Genomic DNA, 15689 nt, shown 5'->3' on the forward strand with positions numbered 1-15689 from the left:
CTACTACTTGAGCCACAGCTCAGCTTGCCACTATTTTTGGTGGTTACTTGGAGGTAAGAGTCTCATGGACTTTCCTGCCAGAACTGGCTTTGAACCACGATCCTCAGATCTCAGCCTCTTGAGTAGCTGGGATTACAGGAGTGAGCCACCTACACCTGGCAGGTTAAATTTTTTTATTTGCTTTCTTTGTGTACTGGTTTTCCTTATTCTGTGAGTGTGTGAGGTGTATGTGTACATATGAATATATCTGGTTATGTTCCATTTGTGAATTATAATAGATATTTATGACCCTTATCCATGTTTCTATTGGAGTGTTTTAAGTTTTATTTGTGCAAGTTTTTTTTTTTAAATAAGCATTTTTTGGGGTCATAAATGTTACAGGTACTTCATTTATTTGCCTCTTGACTGACATTGTTTAAGAGAGTTGCTTCTCCTTTGGTCTGGATCCTTACTAACTACAATAAACAAAGCTCCCTGTCTTCCTGGATAGGAACAAATAAAACTTTTTTGTTATTAGCCACTGAGAGTTGGGGGTTGTTGTTTCTGGAGTATAATCTAGCCTATCCTGACTGATATTTTCTCTTTCTGTATCTCAGGTAGATTTATTTATCCTTACCTAAACTCATTAGCCAGTTTACTAGAAAGCAGATGCTCTTTCATGTGAACCGATGAGACTATAGAACATGATAACTTTAGAAAAAAAACACAACATAATGTAGCTTCGCATTTGTCTTTAGGATAATCTTACTTTCTTTTTTCCAGATAGTTTTGGGTCTTCAAAATGTTTGCCAAAGCAACAAGGAATTTTCTTAAAGAAGTTGATGATGATGGTAACCTGATTTCAGTCTCAAACTTGAATGACTCTGATAAATTACAACTTCTAAGTCTGGTGACTAAAAAGAGGAGATACTGGTGCTGGCAGAGACCCAAGTACCAGTTTCTATCTGTCACCCTGGGAGATGTACTGACAGAAGATCAATCTCTGAATCCAGGTATGTCCCTTTGTACGCATTCTGTAATCAGTCTAGAATTGAAGGTGGTTTTTCAAGATATGTGTTGTCTAGAATTGAGGGGGATACCTTCTAACAAATTCTCCTTTCCTTTCTGTGATATCTTAAGCATATCCTTTCATACAGTGCAAAAATTCTCCAGTCTCATAGCGTAATGAATTAATATGGTTCTTCAGTGTTGTCATAAATATCAGTCATGCTCACTGTAGATGGTGTAGTCATTCAACACAAGAGGGCTGGGTTCCTTACCCCAAATTTGGTTTAGTGTTGGGACTTGTTATGTGTCACACTGATCAAGAGGGTGGAAGGAGACGGGTGTATTGGTGCGGACACTTGCAGCCAGTGTGACTGGAGAATCTGTGACCGCCATCAGCATCTGGGGCTGGAGCATCCTGCTGGTGTAGAGTGGTGATGCCAAGCGGCACGGCTTTGTTTGCTGAGCAGATGCAGCATGGTTATTTTTTGTTCATTTTTACCATTCAGAACAACATTGGCATGTGTTACCCAAGGGTGTGAAGATAGAAGGAATAAAGGGTGGTTGTTGGTGGTCCATTGATAATAGCCTGTTGGTTCTTTTCATCTCTTCTCTTGTCAGCAGCAATTGATGGCTTGATGTCAAAGTGTACACAAAGGACATCTTCTGTGGAGGTGTGTCTAGGGTGGCATTTGAGTGTGCACAGCCTTTTTCTGTTTGTTTTTTTTTTTTTTTTTTCTTTTCTGGTTCTGGGGTTTGAACTCAGCGCCTGGGTGCTTTCCCTTAGCTTTTTTATTCACGGCGGATGCTCTATCATTTGAGCCACAGCTTCATTTCTGGCCATTTGCTGGTTAATTGCAGATATAGTTTCGCACACTTTACTGCCCAGGTTGGTTTGGCTTGGAATCATGACCACAGATCTCAGCCTCCTGTGTAGCTATGATTACAGGTGTGAGCCACAAAGTCTTGATTTTCCCTGTCTGCTGCAAGACAAGATTGGAAACAAGAGTTCCTAACAGCAATGGTGGGCCTGATACCAGAACTGTGTCCTGTAGTGAGAATGGCTGTGTATGCAGTAGCCTTTGGGAGAACCTGGGTCTGTTCTGTTTATCAGAAGGGATCTGGTTTGGTGCAAACCCACCTGTCTGTCAAGACTGTGAATTTACTCTTTGTACATAATATCAGCTAGTAACCAGAATCCATTGGGTAGTTACCATTAATTCTCTCTGAATAACACATGAAAATCTCAGTTCGGGGAGGAGTTGTCTAAGGTCTGCCAGGGCTTGAGGAAGTGGCTCAGAACTAGACTGCTTGCATTTATGAAACCATGGGCTCAATCTTTAGCGGAAATAAACAAAAACAAATATAAATAACAGTAAAAACCTGGAGTCCTAATAAGGTTGGCAGTTCAAATATGAGATCATCTGATATTCATCTTGCGAGTTCAGACACAAAGGGCAGAGCCTGCAGGCACTGACAACAATCACCTGGATATGGTCAGGATGGTGGGAGTGGGGGTGGGGGCAGGGCTGCAGTCCCCAGCTGACTTGATTCAAGCTGGGGTGTTAGCTGTTACTTCTTAGTGTGGCATATTCCTTAGTGTGTGGGAGCCAGGAAGAAGGGGTAGGAGTGAGGGTTGTATGTTCAGGGTTAGGGCATGTCTGTGACTTTATCAGGAAAACAGATAAGGAATTGCTTCATAAGGATTGAATGATTGGCTAGCCTTCAGCTAGAAGAATGTAAATATGAGACGGAATTACTTGAGTGGAGATGGTAGCTTAGCCCAAGGGATTGATGTCTAAGACTGGTGACCAAAATGGCCAAGGACAGTCAGGTGGCTGACCCGGCAGATGGGAAGGCCCATCTGGGGTATGAGGATGTGTTGCCCTCCCCTTAGCTTAAAACACTTTCTTTACTATATCATAGTCTGCTTTTAAATGTTTTGCTAAACTGTATAAATGCTTTTAATGCTCTCTTCTATATTTATTGGGATTGTAAAACAATAATCCAGAGTTCCCTGGTGAGTTAGAGCAACCAGATTCCATCTGCACCTTAAAAAAATTACTTTCTTCTTATTATAAAGGTGATGTACAAAGCGGTTACAATTACATAAGTCAGGTAAAGAGTACATTTCTTTTTGGACAATGTCACCTCTCCCTTCACTTTCTTCCAATTTTTCCCTCCTGTCCCTCCCTACAAGTTACAGAGTTCATTTTAAAGATGGTGTTCAGTGAATACCACTGCTGCATTTGTTCCCTCTATCCCTTCATTTCTGCGCCCCCACTGTATCCTCCCAAAGACAGATAAATGAACAAACAAGACAAAAAGAAAAAAAAAAACACTATTGCTTCCATTTCCTGGGCTTCACTTTTTTTTTTCTTGGCCGGTCCTGGGTCTTGGACTCAGGGCCTGAGCACTGTCCCTGGCTTCTTTTTTTGCTCAAGGCTAGCACTCTACCACTTGAGCCACAGTGCCACTTCTGGCCATTTTCTATATATGTGGTGCTGGGGAATCGAACCCAGGGCTTCATGTATACGAGGCAAGCACTCTTGCCACTAGGCCATATTCCTAGCTGGACTTCACTTTGATAAATATTATTTTATATGATAGGCATTGTGTCTTTGTGTTGCTTCTTTTTTCTTTTTTGCGTGCTGGTACTGGGATTTGAACTCCCAGCCTGTGACTTAATATTTTTGCTCAGTGAAGCTGGTACTCTACTCCTTAAGCCACAGCTCCACTTCTGGGTTTTTGGTGGTTAACTGAAGATAAGAGTCTCACTTGGGACTTGCTACACAGGTTAGCTTTGTACCTTGATCCTCAGATCTCAACCTCCTGAGTAGCTAGGATTACAGGCGGGAGCCCTTGGCTTTGGCTTTCTTTTACTCAGGCAGCAGGGCTAGGGGCTCCTTCTGAGTGGTCTCCCACGTGTATCTCCTGGTTGGCGTGGGCTGATGGGTCTGGAAGCCAGGAGGCCTGACACCCAGGCCATCACTTCCTCTTCTCCATCCTTTCCAGTGGTCCTGGAGTCAGACTTTGTGAAGTATGAGGGCAAGTTTGAAAACCACATAAGTGGGACCATCGAGACGGTTCTGGGCAAAGTGAAGCTGAATGTGGGTGGCAAAAGCCTGGTGGAAAGCCAGTCTTCCTTCGGAACCCTGCGGAAGCAGGAGGTGGACCTGCAGCAGCTCATCAGGGACGCGACAGACAGGTGAGGACCGTGGGTGTGGTTCTGGATTGTGGCATGTGTTACGTGTACAGGTCATTTGCTTGGACTCTGGTACAAAGGGTGGACAGGTGCAAACTTTGCCAAATCAGCACATGTTTGCTGGGTGCCTGTTGTGTTGGAGGTGTCACATGAGAACTTTAATTCTAGAATTTCTTCACTCATTAGTCTGGGGATGAGGAGCTGGGAAGTATTTTAAGAGGATATTATTTCAGGTAAATATGTACTCTGTGTGTGTGCGTGCGTGTGTGTGCGTGCGTGCACGTGTACGTGTGTGTACTGGCCCTGGGGCTTGAACTCAGGGCCTGGTTGCTGACCCTGAGTTTCTTAGCTGAAGGCTAACTCTACCACTTGAGTCATAGCTCTACTTCTGACCCCTTTTTTGGCCTTTTTTCTTTCCTTCTTCCTTCTTTTTTTTCCCTGCCCATGCTGGCTTTGAACTGTGATACTCAGATATCCTCCTCCTGTGTAGCTAGGATTATGGGCATGAGTCACTGGCTGTAAATATATACTTAAAAAAAACCCCATCATTTATGAAATAACAATAGTGAAAATAACCATAGTACAGAAAGGCTACATCGTTATTTTAGTTTTACTCTTATTTTTGAGAGGCTATCATAGACTGGCTTGGAATTCCCCCTCCTCCTGCCTCAGCCTCCCCAGCTAGGATGACAGGTTTATGCTACCATGCCCTGCTCTCCACACATTCTTCCTCTGTTTAGTGTTTCCCCTGTCTCCAGTGCTAGGGATGGAACTTAGGGCTACATATTCACTGACCTGTGCCCCTAGCCCTTGCATTTTTGAATATTAATATCAGTAGCAGGAAACTCACAAGCTCCCTCCAGCTCTTTATACTTTTCTAATAAGGAAGACAGCAAAGAGAGGGGCTTTAGGGGAAGGGTTGTTTTTCAACATTGACATCTTGAAACAAAAGCACATGTCCAATCAGCTTTCATTAAATATTATACATCCTACGATAGCTTGTTAATATTTATGCCTTAAGTCGATTTACCCAGTCACTCATTGATTTTATTAAATGTGTACTGTGCTGAGGATGCTGTGGTAAGTAGAATGCCATGATGTGTCCCTTACATTCTAGGAGGGAGTGTGAAAACCATGTAACTAGAGCCGGGTGCCAGTGCCTCACACCTGTGATCCTAGCTACTTAGGAGGCTTGAGATCTGAGGACTATGGTTTGAAGCCAGTCTGGGCAGGAAAGTTGGTGAGACTCTTATCTCCAATTATCTACCAGAAAAGCTGGAAGTGAAGGTGTGGTTCAAGTGGTAAAGTACCAAGCTGGTGTGAAAAAAACTAAGACACAGTAGGCCCTGAGTTCAAGCCCCAGTACACACACACACACACACACACATATGTCTCTATACACATGTATGTATGTATGCGTACCTATCTATACATATGTACATATGTATATGTACATATATATGTGTGTGCATATGCATGTTGTATAGGCATAGAAGGGACAGGATGTGATAAGATCGGGGCTGTGGTTTGATGTGGTATGACTAGAGAAGGCAGCATTTGGAGAAGCTGGTGCCACAAGCCCTGGGGGAGAGGAGAGGAGGTCAGGCAGTGATGCTGTGGGCAGTGGCCAGGGTGTCCAGAGCCGAGTAGTTAGGGAAGAGTAGTGGAGCTAGAGTGAGCCACGTCCCTCAGGACCTCAGGGGCCATTGAGAAGACTTTAACTTTTCTCCCGAGTGAGATGGGAGGCCCGGGAGGATCTGAGCAAGAAAGTGACAGGATCTTTGTGGTAGCTGGGATGAACATACGAGACTAGATGGACAGAAGGCAGGAATCTGACTGAGAAGTTTCATAATCATCCAATAGAGATGATATTTCAGTTTATACCATGCCGTATGTGCATCCTCATGTGATTTTATCACCTTTTTTTTTTTCTTATAAGACATAAATTCTAATGCAGAATGAAGAGAAAAGTCACTTGTATTGACGTATGGGTTCTTTGGATTGTATAAAACTTAAAATAGATACTCATTAAGCAGAGTTTTATTTAAAATGAATAAAAATACCATAGAACACACACATCGGTGGATGGATTGTATGTATATAGACTGGACAATGTTGGTTTTCTAAACTGAGTGCCTCTCCTGTAAGAGCCTGTGTTGAAGAGAGCTGAGAGCCTCTGGCCATGTATTTGCCTTCTGTCTCCTGGTTCTGGCTAGGAGCTGCTTGAAGTAGGTGGCAGAGGTGGAAGGCAGTCAGCTGTATGTATGTCTGGTGTTCATTCTTTCCTTTACTATAGTGCTTGCAAGATACTAGAAAAGTCTTTGTTTATCTGAAATTGACATGTAATGGGTTGCTGTAAGTTTTCTTGTGATAAATCTTGACATGCTTTGGATTGAGGAAGGAGATCCCAGAAAGCCTTGTGGAGTCCAGGGCCTCTGATTCGCTTCTGCAGTCTTTATGTGGCCTCATTTTAGCTATATATTGTAGTCTTGTCATTTTTATTTCAAGAAGCTCACAGTTGGGCAATGGCTCTGTAATCACATTTCCTGATAGAGGTTTAAAAACACTCTTTGTGATTCAGGTGAAGAAATTATGGCCAACAGGAAGAGTGTGTGTGTGTGTGTGTGTGTGTGTGTGTGTGTGTGTGTATTGTTTGCATTGTGTGCATCGTGTGCATGTGCATGCTCATGTGCATATGTGTGTGAGTACAGTGGGAAAAAACAGCCTGGAGACAAGCTATTTACAGGGAAGAGGTAGGAAAGGAGCATTGTGGATCACCTACTTTGTGCCAGGCCATTATACTCTTAATCTCATTTCTTCTGGGCACCTGTCCTAGGAATCGAGGTGCAGAAGGGGAAATAACTTGTTCCCAGCCATAGAACTCAATTTGGGTATGGAAGCTGGGATTCTACCCAGGATTTTCTGGCTTTCAAGCTTCCTGTTCATTCCTTTAAATCATACTCTGTGAAGGTAAAAATACTTGAAATGGTAGCACAGAATGCAAAGGCAGAGGCGTGAATCGGAGCTCCCCCTTCTTCTGGAATGGGGACACCTGCTCAGGGAAGGATGATGAAATAAGCCTCATCCTGAGCAGCACGTGGGAATAGTTGTGTCTGCTCGACTGGATGTGCCCAGATAAAGGGATGAGCTCACCTGGGAAGGCGTATCAGCAACTTTATTTATTGCAGAGGTGATGGGGGATCAGTGATAACTAGTAGCAGGATACAGAATTAGTGAAGAAAAAAAAAGAAGAAATACATATGGTGCTTCCAAACCCAAGAAGTGTCTGTCACAGAATCATCTCTTCCTTGTTAGGTTAATGATCAAGGTGAGCTACAGGAGAAGGGAGGAAAGTTCTACTCTTCCATTCTCAGGATGGATATCAATAAAGCTAGCATTCTTGATACTTCATGCTAGAGCAATAAATTGTTATCTCTATGTCATGTGCCTATCTTTGGACTCATAACATTATCTGGATTGATAAGGGGCTGTTGATATATTTGTCTTTTAGGATCAGTGATGTATAAGTACTGTATGTTCTCCAAGGCTTATTTGCAAACCAGGCAATTTTATTTTAGGTCATATAGATGAGTTGTCATCTGTGTACAAGTTATTTAAGCCCTCATGAATTAGAGTAGGAAGCCTGGAGTTGTAGCTCAGCGCTTGTCTAGCAATACAGGAGACCCTGGATTTGATCTCCAACATTTTGATCTCCAAAACTATCAGAGTACTAAATTTATTTCCTGTGAAATGTGAACTTATTTTCTTGTGAATTCTCAAAACTAAATTTTAACTGGGTACCAGTGGCTTATGCCTCTTATCCTAACAAGGCTGAATTCTCTGGGTTGTGATTTGAAGCCAGGCAGACAGAAAAGTTGGAGAGAGACTTATCTCCAATAAACCAATAAAAATTGAAACTGGAAATGTGGCACAAATGGTGGAGCTTCAACTTTGAAGAAAAAGCCAAGTGAGAACTAGAGGTCCCAGTACTATTATACACACACACACACACACACATACACACACACACACACACACACAATATCACACATAACCAAAGCAAACCAACTTCATTCTTGAAAAAAACTTGCATGTTTATATAAAAATATTCATTTTGCACTAGTGAGCATGAAAGCATTTCAGGGGAATTAGATTTCTGGTGACCTGGAGCTCATCGCTTTGAATGAGCTCACTAGGTTTATTATGTATGAAGATGTGCTATATTCTTCCTTTAAATGGAGAGCTACCAATACTGAGAATAGCCTCAGATTCTTGTCTTTATCCTCAAATCTAGCATGATTCTGCCAGTACATTCCAGCTTTGCTTGTCCTCCACCATCAGTTTCCATTTTTCACTGCCTTGAGTATAACAGCCATTCCTGGCCCCAGGTCTGACCCTGTTTTATCGCCTTTCATCTCCAACGGTCGGGGGCAACTTTATTTCTGGTGACTAACTTAGGTGGGCTAGATAAGTCATGCCAGGCTTTGGCCTTAGTTTCCCCAGTTGTAGGTAAGCTATTTGGACTGCATGGTCTTTGACAGCTTCCAGCTTTCTGAGCATCTAGCAGTGGTATTTTACATCTGTGGTTTTACAGGCGACTTGGGGATTGGGATGTTGTTATCATAAAGGCACACCAGATTTCTGTCATTTGCCATATTGAAAAGCTCGGTTTAGAGAGGCAGATTACATTTGTGCAATATATACATGGTTGTTAGAAGTTTGGTTCTTCATAAAGATTTCTAAATTATATGAAACAGATACATTATAAAGGCAAATATGTAGCAGTAAATGTTCACAAATATTTAAAATATGTTGAGACTGAATGTCACTTACTTTATACATAGGTTAAAAATGCTGTGTGTGCATGCATGTGTGCATGCCTGCCCGCGTGCCCCCTACCCATCCTGGGGCTGGAACTCAGGGCCTGCATGCTATCCCTGAGCTTCTTTTGCTCAAGGCTAGTGCTCTAGCACTTGAGCCACAGTGCCACTTCCAACTTTTTGGTAGTTTATTGGAGATCAAAGTCTCACAGACATTCCTGTTTGTGCTGGCTTCAAACCATAATCTTCAGATCTCAGCCTCCTGAGTAGCTAGGATTACAGGCATGAACCACTAGCACCCAGTAAAATTGCTGTTTTTTTATGACCTTTGTAAAGTGATATAGTAGCTCTTGTGAGCCCTATTTCAGTATGTTAATAACTTATTTAGGAGTTTTTAAAGGGGAGTATGAGGATTCTTGTCTGTTCTGAAAAACAAAAGAACATGCAGCAAAGTTTAAACTGTTCTTTTTAGGGTTTTTTTTTCAGCAATGGGGTTTGAATTCAAGGCTTGCTACTCAGGCATTCTGCCTCCTGAGCCATGTCTCCAGTCACTTTCGGTTATTTTTGAGACAGGGCTTTTGCTTTGGCCAGCCCAGACTCTGATCCTCCTATTGATACTTTCTACCATAACTGGGATGACAGGCATATTTACCACACCCTGAAATTTTTTTTTTTTTTTGGCTGAGATGGGAGTTTTGTGAACTTTTTTGCTTGACTGCTGAAACTGTGATTCCCCTGATGTTAGCCTCCCATTTCATTGGGGGTACTAGACACAGACTATTACACCGAACGATTGGTTGAGATACAGTTGTACTAACTTTTTGCCAAGGCTGGCCTTGAAGTGTGATTCTCTAGCCTCTTCCTCCTATAAACTGATCTTAGTCCATTTCTCCCTGGCTAGTAGAGAATTTGAAAATCATCCCACTTGTCTTTTTGCTTTACTCAGGGCTGATCATCGCTTTTGGTAATTTGTGCCCCTTTCTTGTCTTTGATTTCGTTCTCCTTCATGAGACTGTCAATATCAAGAATAATCCAGGTGAGGGCACCCCCAAGTCTGGTGCTAGGGGGAGGCTGGTAGTATGCCCCTTTATGTTCTTTTGATGATGTTGGTTGTTGCAGATAGTTTTAGACTGACTTCAGGGTGGTAGGCCTCAGCTTCTCCCTCCTCCCTTCCTCTGTCCCATTCTTCCTCCTTCCCTCCCTCCTTTCCTCCTTAATCCCTCTTATTCTCTTGGGAGATAGGTTCTTACTTTATAACAGAGTCTATCCTGGTCTTGAACTCTTGATCCTTCTGCCTCCACATCCCCAATGATAAGAGTATGTGTCCAGGGCTGGGGATATGGCCTAGTGGCAAGAGTGCTTGCCTCGTATACATGAGGCCCTGGGTTCAATTCCCCAGCACCACATATACAGAAAACAGCCAGAAGCAGTGCTGTGGCTCAAGTGGCAGAGTGCTAGCCTTGAGCAAAAAGAAGCCAGGGACAGTGCTCAGGCCCTGAGTCCAAGCCCCAGGACTGGCAAAAAAAAAAAAAAAAAAAAGAGTATGTGTCCAGTTCAGCTTCTTTTCAAATTAAAAAACACACACCCTAAACATGATTGTAGAAACATAGAAACTTAAAAAGGAACAATATAACTAACACTAACATATTGCCTTCCACCCGGTTTAACAAAAGATCTTCATCTTCTTCTGCCTTCATGGCTCAGAATTTGGTCAGCAAAATGTGCTTTTTGTTTCTGTGGGGATTATACAAGATAACCTAAACATGGCCAGTGAATGGCAAGTTCTCATGCTTTGTAGCTATGACTGGCTTTGCTACTGGCAGAATAGGGCCTAATCACCAAGCCTGGGGAAGTTCAGCCCTCCTGGTAGAAAAGGCATGATTAGCAGGTGCAGGCCAGCAGGAAGCACAGAGCTTAGACCATGGATGAGGCCAGAAGATGGCCTCAGCTTCAGGGGTAGCATTTCCTGTGATTCCCTCTTGTTCCTGTTTCCCATCTTATAGCAGTTGTCTCTGTTTTGAACTGCCATATGGAATGGCTGATGACCCCCAGTGAAAGTTGGAGGAGCTGTGGTCCTGATTTACAGCAGCAGCCTGTGTTCTTTCCTAAGATGAAGTCAGACCCAGCCATGAAGCTGTGCCCTAGAATAGTTTGGAAGGCACACATAGGCTATCCTTGGTGTCCTTGGTGTATGTGTTGCTCACACACAAAATATTGTGCTCTCAGTTGGCTTTTTCCCTCAAGGCTAGCACTCTACCACTTGAGCCACACCTTTACTTCCAGTTTTCTGCTGGTTAATTGGATATAAGAGTCTCATAAAAATTTCTATTTCAACTGGCATTGAACCCTGATCCTCAGATCTCAGCCTCTTGAGATGCTGATTAGAGGTGTGAACCACCAACACACAGGTGCATTGCACAAAGATTCTTAAGTCAAGATGCAAGAAGCCCTTAAAGAGAATCAGTGACACTTTCTTTGATAGGCCTAATGGAAAACTCAGTTCTGAAACTTTCATGGTCTGAACAAATCTACTTTTTTATGCTAATTAGAGATGAGAGTCTTGGACTTTCCTGCCTAGGCTGGCTTCGAACTGCAGTCCTCAGATCTTAGACTCCTGAGTAGCTAGGGTTACAGGTGTGAGCAAATCTATTATTGTGCTTTATGTGTGTGATGTGTATGTATTCATATGCAGTGTCGGGGATTGAACCCAAGCCTTTATGAGTGCTAGGGATACATTCTACCACTTAGCCAACCTCTACCTAGTCTCCGCCCAAGCTGTTCTTTCTGATTCTTCCAGGCTGCTGCATCTCATGTCCTAACTTATTTTATCTCCTGCTCTTGCTCTTAGCTGTTGGGACTGTGAGCCCTAGAAACTTTTCTAACCTCTGTGATTTCCTTTGGAAGAATAAGCACAGCCAAGGTTTACCCCAGGCTGGAGGGCAGGGTGTACTGGGTGGGCTGGGCTGAGTCAGGAGGGGAATACAGGTGAGTAGTTGCATGTGCTTCTCTGGGTGGGTCACAGTGTGTGACACGAGATTCCAGCCACCTCTGAACTTTGCATCTTCTTTCCCCACCCCCCCACCCCCGCCACAAGGAGCGATATCTAGAAAGCTAGATATCAGATGTGCTCCCCCGCCCTTCTTTCCTGTACCTAGCTTCTTACTAGTTGATTGATTTTAAGCTTTTTTTTTTTTTTTTTTTTTTTTTGGTGCTGGTACTAGGGCTTGAACTCAGAGCCTCAAGCTCCCCCTTAGCTTTTTGCTCAAGGCTGACACTCTACCACTTGAACCACACCTGCACTTCTGGCTTTTTGATGCTTAAATTGGAGAGAGTAATGGCACAGACTTTTCTGCCAGAGTTGTTTTTATACCACAATCCTCAAATCTCAGCCTCCTGATTAGCTAGTTTACAGGTGTGAGCCACTGGCTCCTTAAGCTCTTAAATACTGTCCTACATGTTCCTGTTGCCTCCAGCCTCATGACCTTTTCTCTCACCAACTTTCTTTTACTTGCACCCTTCTGGCTCCTTCCCCTTCTCCACCAGGCAGCCAGTGCAATCCCATCACCACCTGCTCATGACCCCCTGTGCTGTCCTCACCCCAGGACCTGTTCACCAGCCTCTTCCACAAAGCCTTCTTTCTACCTCCTTGCTTCCTCCAGGCAAGTTCCTTGAACCTACTTCAGTTCTTGGGCTCTGTGCTCTCTTAAGTCCTCCTCTGCCTTGCCTGGACAATTCTCAATTATAATTCATCCCTCAGAATTATAGGTTATTCTCTGATTCCCCAGCTGGGATGCCACCCATGCTGTGGGCTCGAGAAGTCTGTGTTGGTAGTAGGGCTTGAATTCAGGGCTGGGGCACTATTCCTGATAGAGCACTACTAGCCTTGAGCAAAAAGAAGCTATCACTTGAGCCACAGCTCCACTTCTAGCTTTTTGATGGTTATTTGGAGATGAAAGTTTCATGGACTTTTCTGCCATGATTCCTAGATCTCGGTTTCCTGGGTAGCTGGGATTACACATGTGAGCCACCAGCACCCACCTGGTGAAGTGTGTTTTAACTGCCTGTGTCCTTCCTGGAACACACTTCTCTGGTCCACCGTGGGGTCTGGCACAGGGCCTGTAGCATACGGAGCACTGCTTGGTTGAAAGAATAATTGATTTACTCCATTTTTACATCCAAGAAGTCTGAAATGCAGAAATTAATTGGTTTGGCTGAATTCATCATTTAAGGCCAGGCTCTCAACAACACATGACTTTTGTTGTTGTTCAGCTCTAGCAGCTACTAGGCACAGAGCTAAGAAAGGGAAAATAATTCCAAGAGCTGCTCTGTGAACTCACCTCCCAGCCCCAGCTGCACTTGGGCTAATCATCTCTCAAGCCTGTTGGTGTTAATTAGTGACTGAAAGGCTGAGCACCGTCATTGCTTAGTCACTTTCCCCTTCCTTTCTCCCAGAGTTGTTGCATATGAGGAAGATAACATGCTAGAGATGAGGGTGGATAAAAGTGGGCAGTCACAGTGTGGCGGTGGTGGCTGTGGCCTTGTCACCCTGGTGATCCTATACAGCCTGCATTAAACCCCGACTATCCATCACAGCTGAGATGGGGACAGCTGAGATGGGGAGGGGGCGGAGGAAGGGAGGACTTTTCTTCCTATGGTTGCACTCTTTTTCTGTGCTGACACTGGAACTTGAACTCAGGACCCTGCACTCTTATTTAGTTTTTCTACTTAAAGTTGACAGTCTACCACTGAATAACACCTCCACTTCTAGTGTTTTGCTGGTTCCTTGGAGATAAGAGTCTAGTTGGGCTGGCTTTGATTCATAATCCGCAGATCTCAGCTCCTGAGTACCTAGGATTATAGGCAGTATGAGCCACCAGGTAAGTGCTCCCCTTAACTAAGGTGGGGATATGCTCTGAGACTACCAGTAGAGGCTTGAAAGTGGGACTAGTACTTGATTTTTTTGTGTGTGTGTATACACATTATATATATACATATATATATACATGCATGTATAATAGATGTTTTTTTCCATCCACACCTATGATAGAGATCAACTAGAGCTAATAACAAAATGGACAGTTAATAACAGTATATGTAATTGAAGTCATGTGAACATGGTCTCTCTCAGAATACCTTGTACTGTGCTCATCCTTCTTACCATGATATGTGATGATCCCATGTCCGTGTGAGATGGAGTGAATGAACATTATAGATTTAAACCTGATGTGGCTTTGACGCTTTGCACTTGACAGCGATATCAGAAGAAGTTTTTTTCTTCACAATTTCATGGGGTAGATTTGTCTTACTGGAGGTCTTGGCAACCTCGCAGATACTCTTCTTGTTTTTCTGATTGTCAGGAAACTTTTTTGTTGTTGTTGTTGTTGTTGAAAACTTGAATCACATTAAGGCCTGTTTACAGCAAGTCCAGATTGCCACAGTCTCTCCTCTTGGGGGCCTTTCATTAGTAAGTGAAATAAGTAGTCCTTGAATGCAGTTTTGGTAGTGATAGTTAATGATGATAGCTCCTAAGTGACTCATGGGGGAGTAGCATATATGTGGCAGATACAACATACAGAGAATCATTCATCTCTCATGTAGATTGGCATGAGAGTATATGGTACTACCCAGAATGGTGTGCAATTTAAAACTATAGGAGTTGTTTCTTACTGGGATTTTTCCTTTGGGTATTTTCAGACTGCAGATGACTCTATGTAACTGAAATTATGGAAAAGCAAAACCTTGGGTAAAGGAGACTACTGTATATTGGAAATGAGAAGTTTCTGCCCTGGAATCTCAGTGCTGTAGTTTGGATCTAGAGTTTTCCCCAAAGGCCATGGATTAAAAACTTTTGTCAGCAGCCTGTGGTGCTATTGGGAGATGGTAGAACCTTAAGAGGTGGGGCCTAGTGGGAAGAAGTTAGGTTGTGAGGGCATGTCCTTGGCATAGACATTGGGACAGTGGCCCCTTCCGGTCTCTCTTTCCCTTCCTGGCTTCTGTAAGCTGAGCAGCCTTCCTGCCACCCATACTTGCTGAGATGGACCGGGCCACTACAACCCAAATAATAGGACCAACCAGCTCTGGACTGAAGCCTTCAAAACCATGAGTCAAAAGTAACTTTTCCTCTTTTGTTTGGTTTTGTTTTTTTTGCCAGTCCTGGGGCTTGAACTCAGGGCCTGGGCACTGTCCCTGGCTTCTTTTTGCTCAAGCTAGTACTCTGGCACATGAGCCACAGAGCCACTTCTGGCTTTTTCTATATATGTGGTGCTGAGGAATTGAACCCAGGGCTTCATGTATACGAGACGAGCACTTTACCACTAGGCCATATTCCCAGCCCTTAACCTTTCCTCTTTTAAATAAATGGACTTACCTTGGGTATTTGTCACAGTGGTGGAAAGCTGCCTAACACAGTGGTTTACATGGAAGCAGTTGGTTGTTACTCAGGAGCCAGCAAGTGGCTGCTTCGGCTTCAAGGAGGCTCCAGGGCCCCACTTCCAGGGAAACTTTTATGGGAATTGCATAGAAAGGCTGTTGTTGAGAAACAAACATGTATGAACTTCCTTCTGTATGCAGGACCCAGGGAGTCCCAGGAGGAGTAGAGCTGCACTGGCACTGGGCCCCTTTCTGGCTGTGTCTTTAGGGTCACAGGCTCTGTGCTTCTTGTCCCTCTGAAACAAGGGTGA

General features: G+C 43.6%; 1 protein-coding gene across 1 annotated transcript in view; it reads left to right on the forward strand.

Annotated features, from left to right (window-relative positions):
• The window catches only part of Gsdme (gasdermin E), a 48898-nt gene that overhangs the window by 3187 nt on the left and 30022 nt on the right, over positions 1-15689 (forward strand). The window contains exons 2-3 of the mRNA XM_048339678.1: positions 767-992; positions 4000-4192. Of these exons, the coding sequence (XP_048195635.1) occupies positions 782-992; positions 4000-4192 (404 nt within the window). The 5' untranslated portion in view covers positions 767-781. The remainder of the gene's footprint in view (positions 1-766; positions 993-3999; positions 4193-15689) is intronic.

This window comes from Perognathus longimembris, chromosome 2 (assembly GCF_023159225.1).
Source record: "Perognathus longimembris pacificus isolate PPM17 chromosome 2, ASM2315922v1, whole genome shotgun sequence".
Taxonomy (NCBI): domain Eukaryota; kingdom Metazoa; phylum Chordata; class Mammalia; order Rodentia; family Heteromyidae; genus Perognathus; species Perognathus longimembris.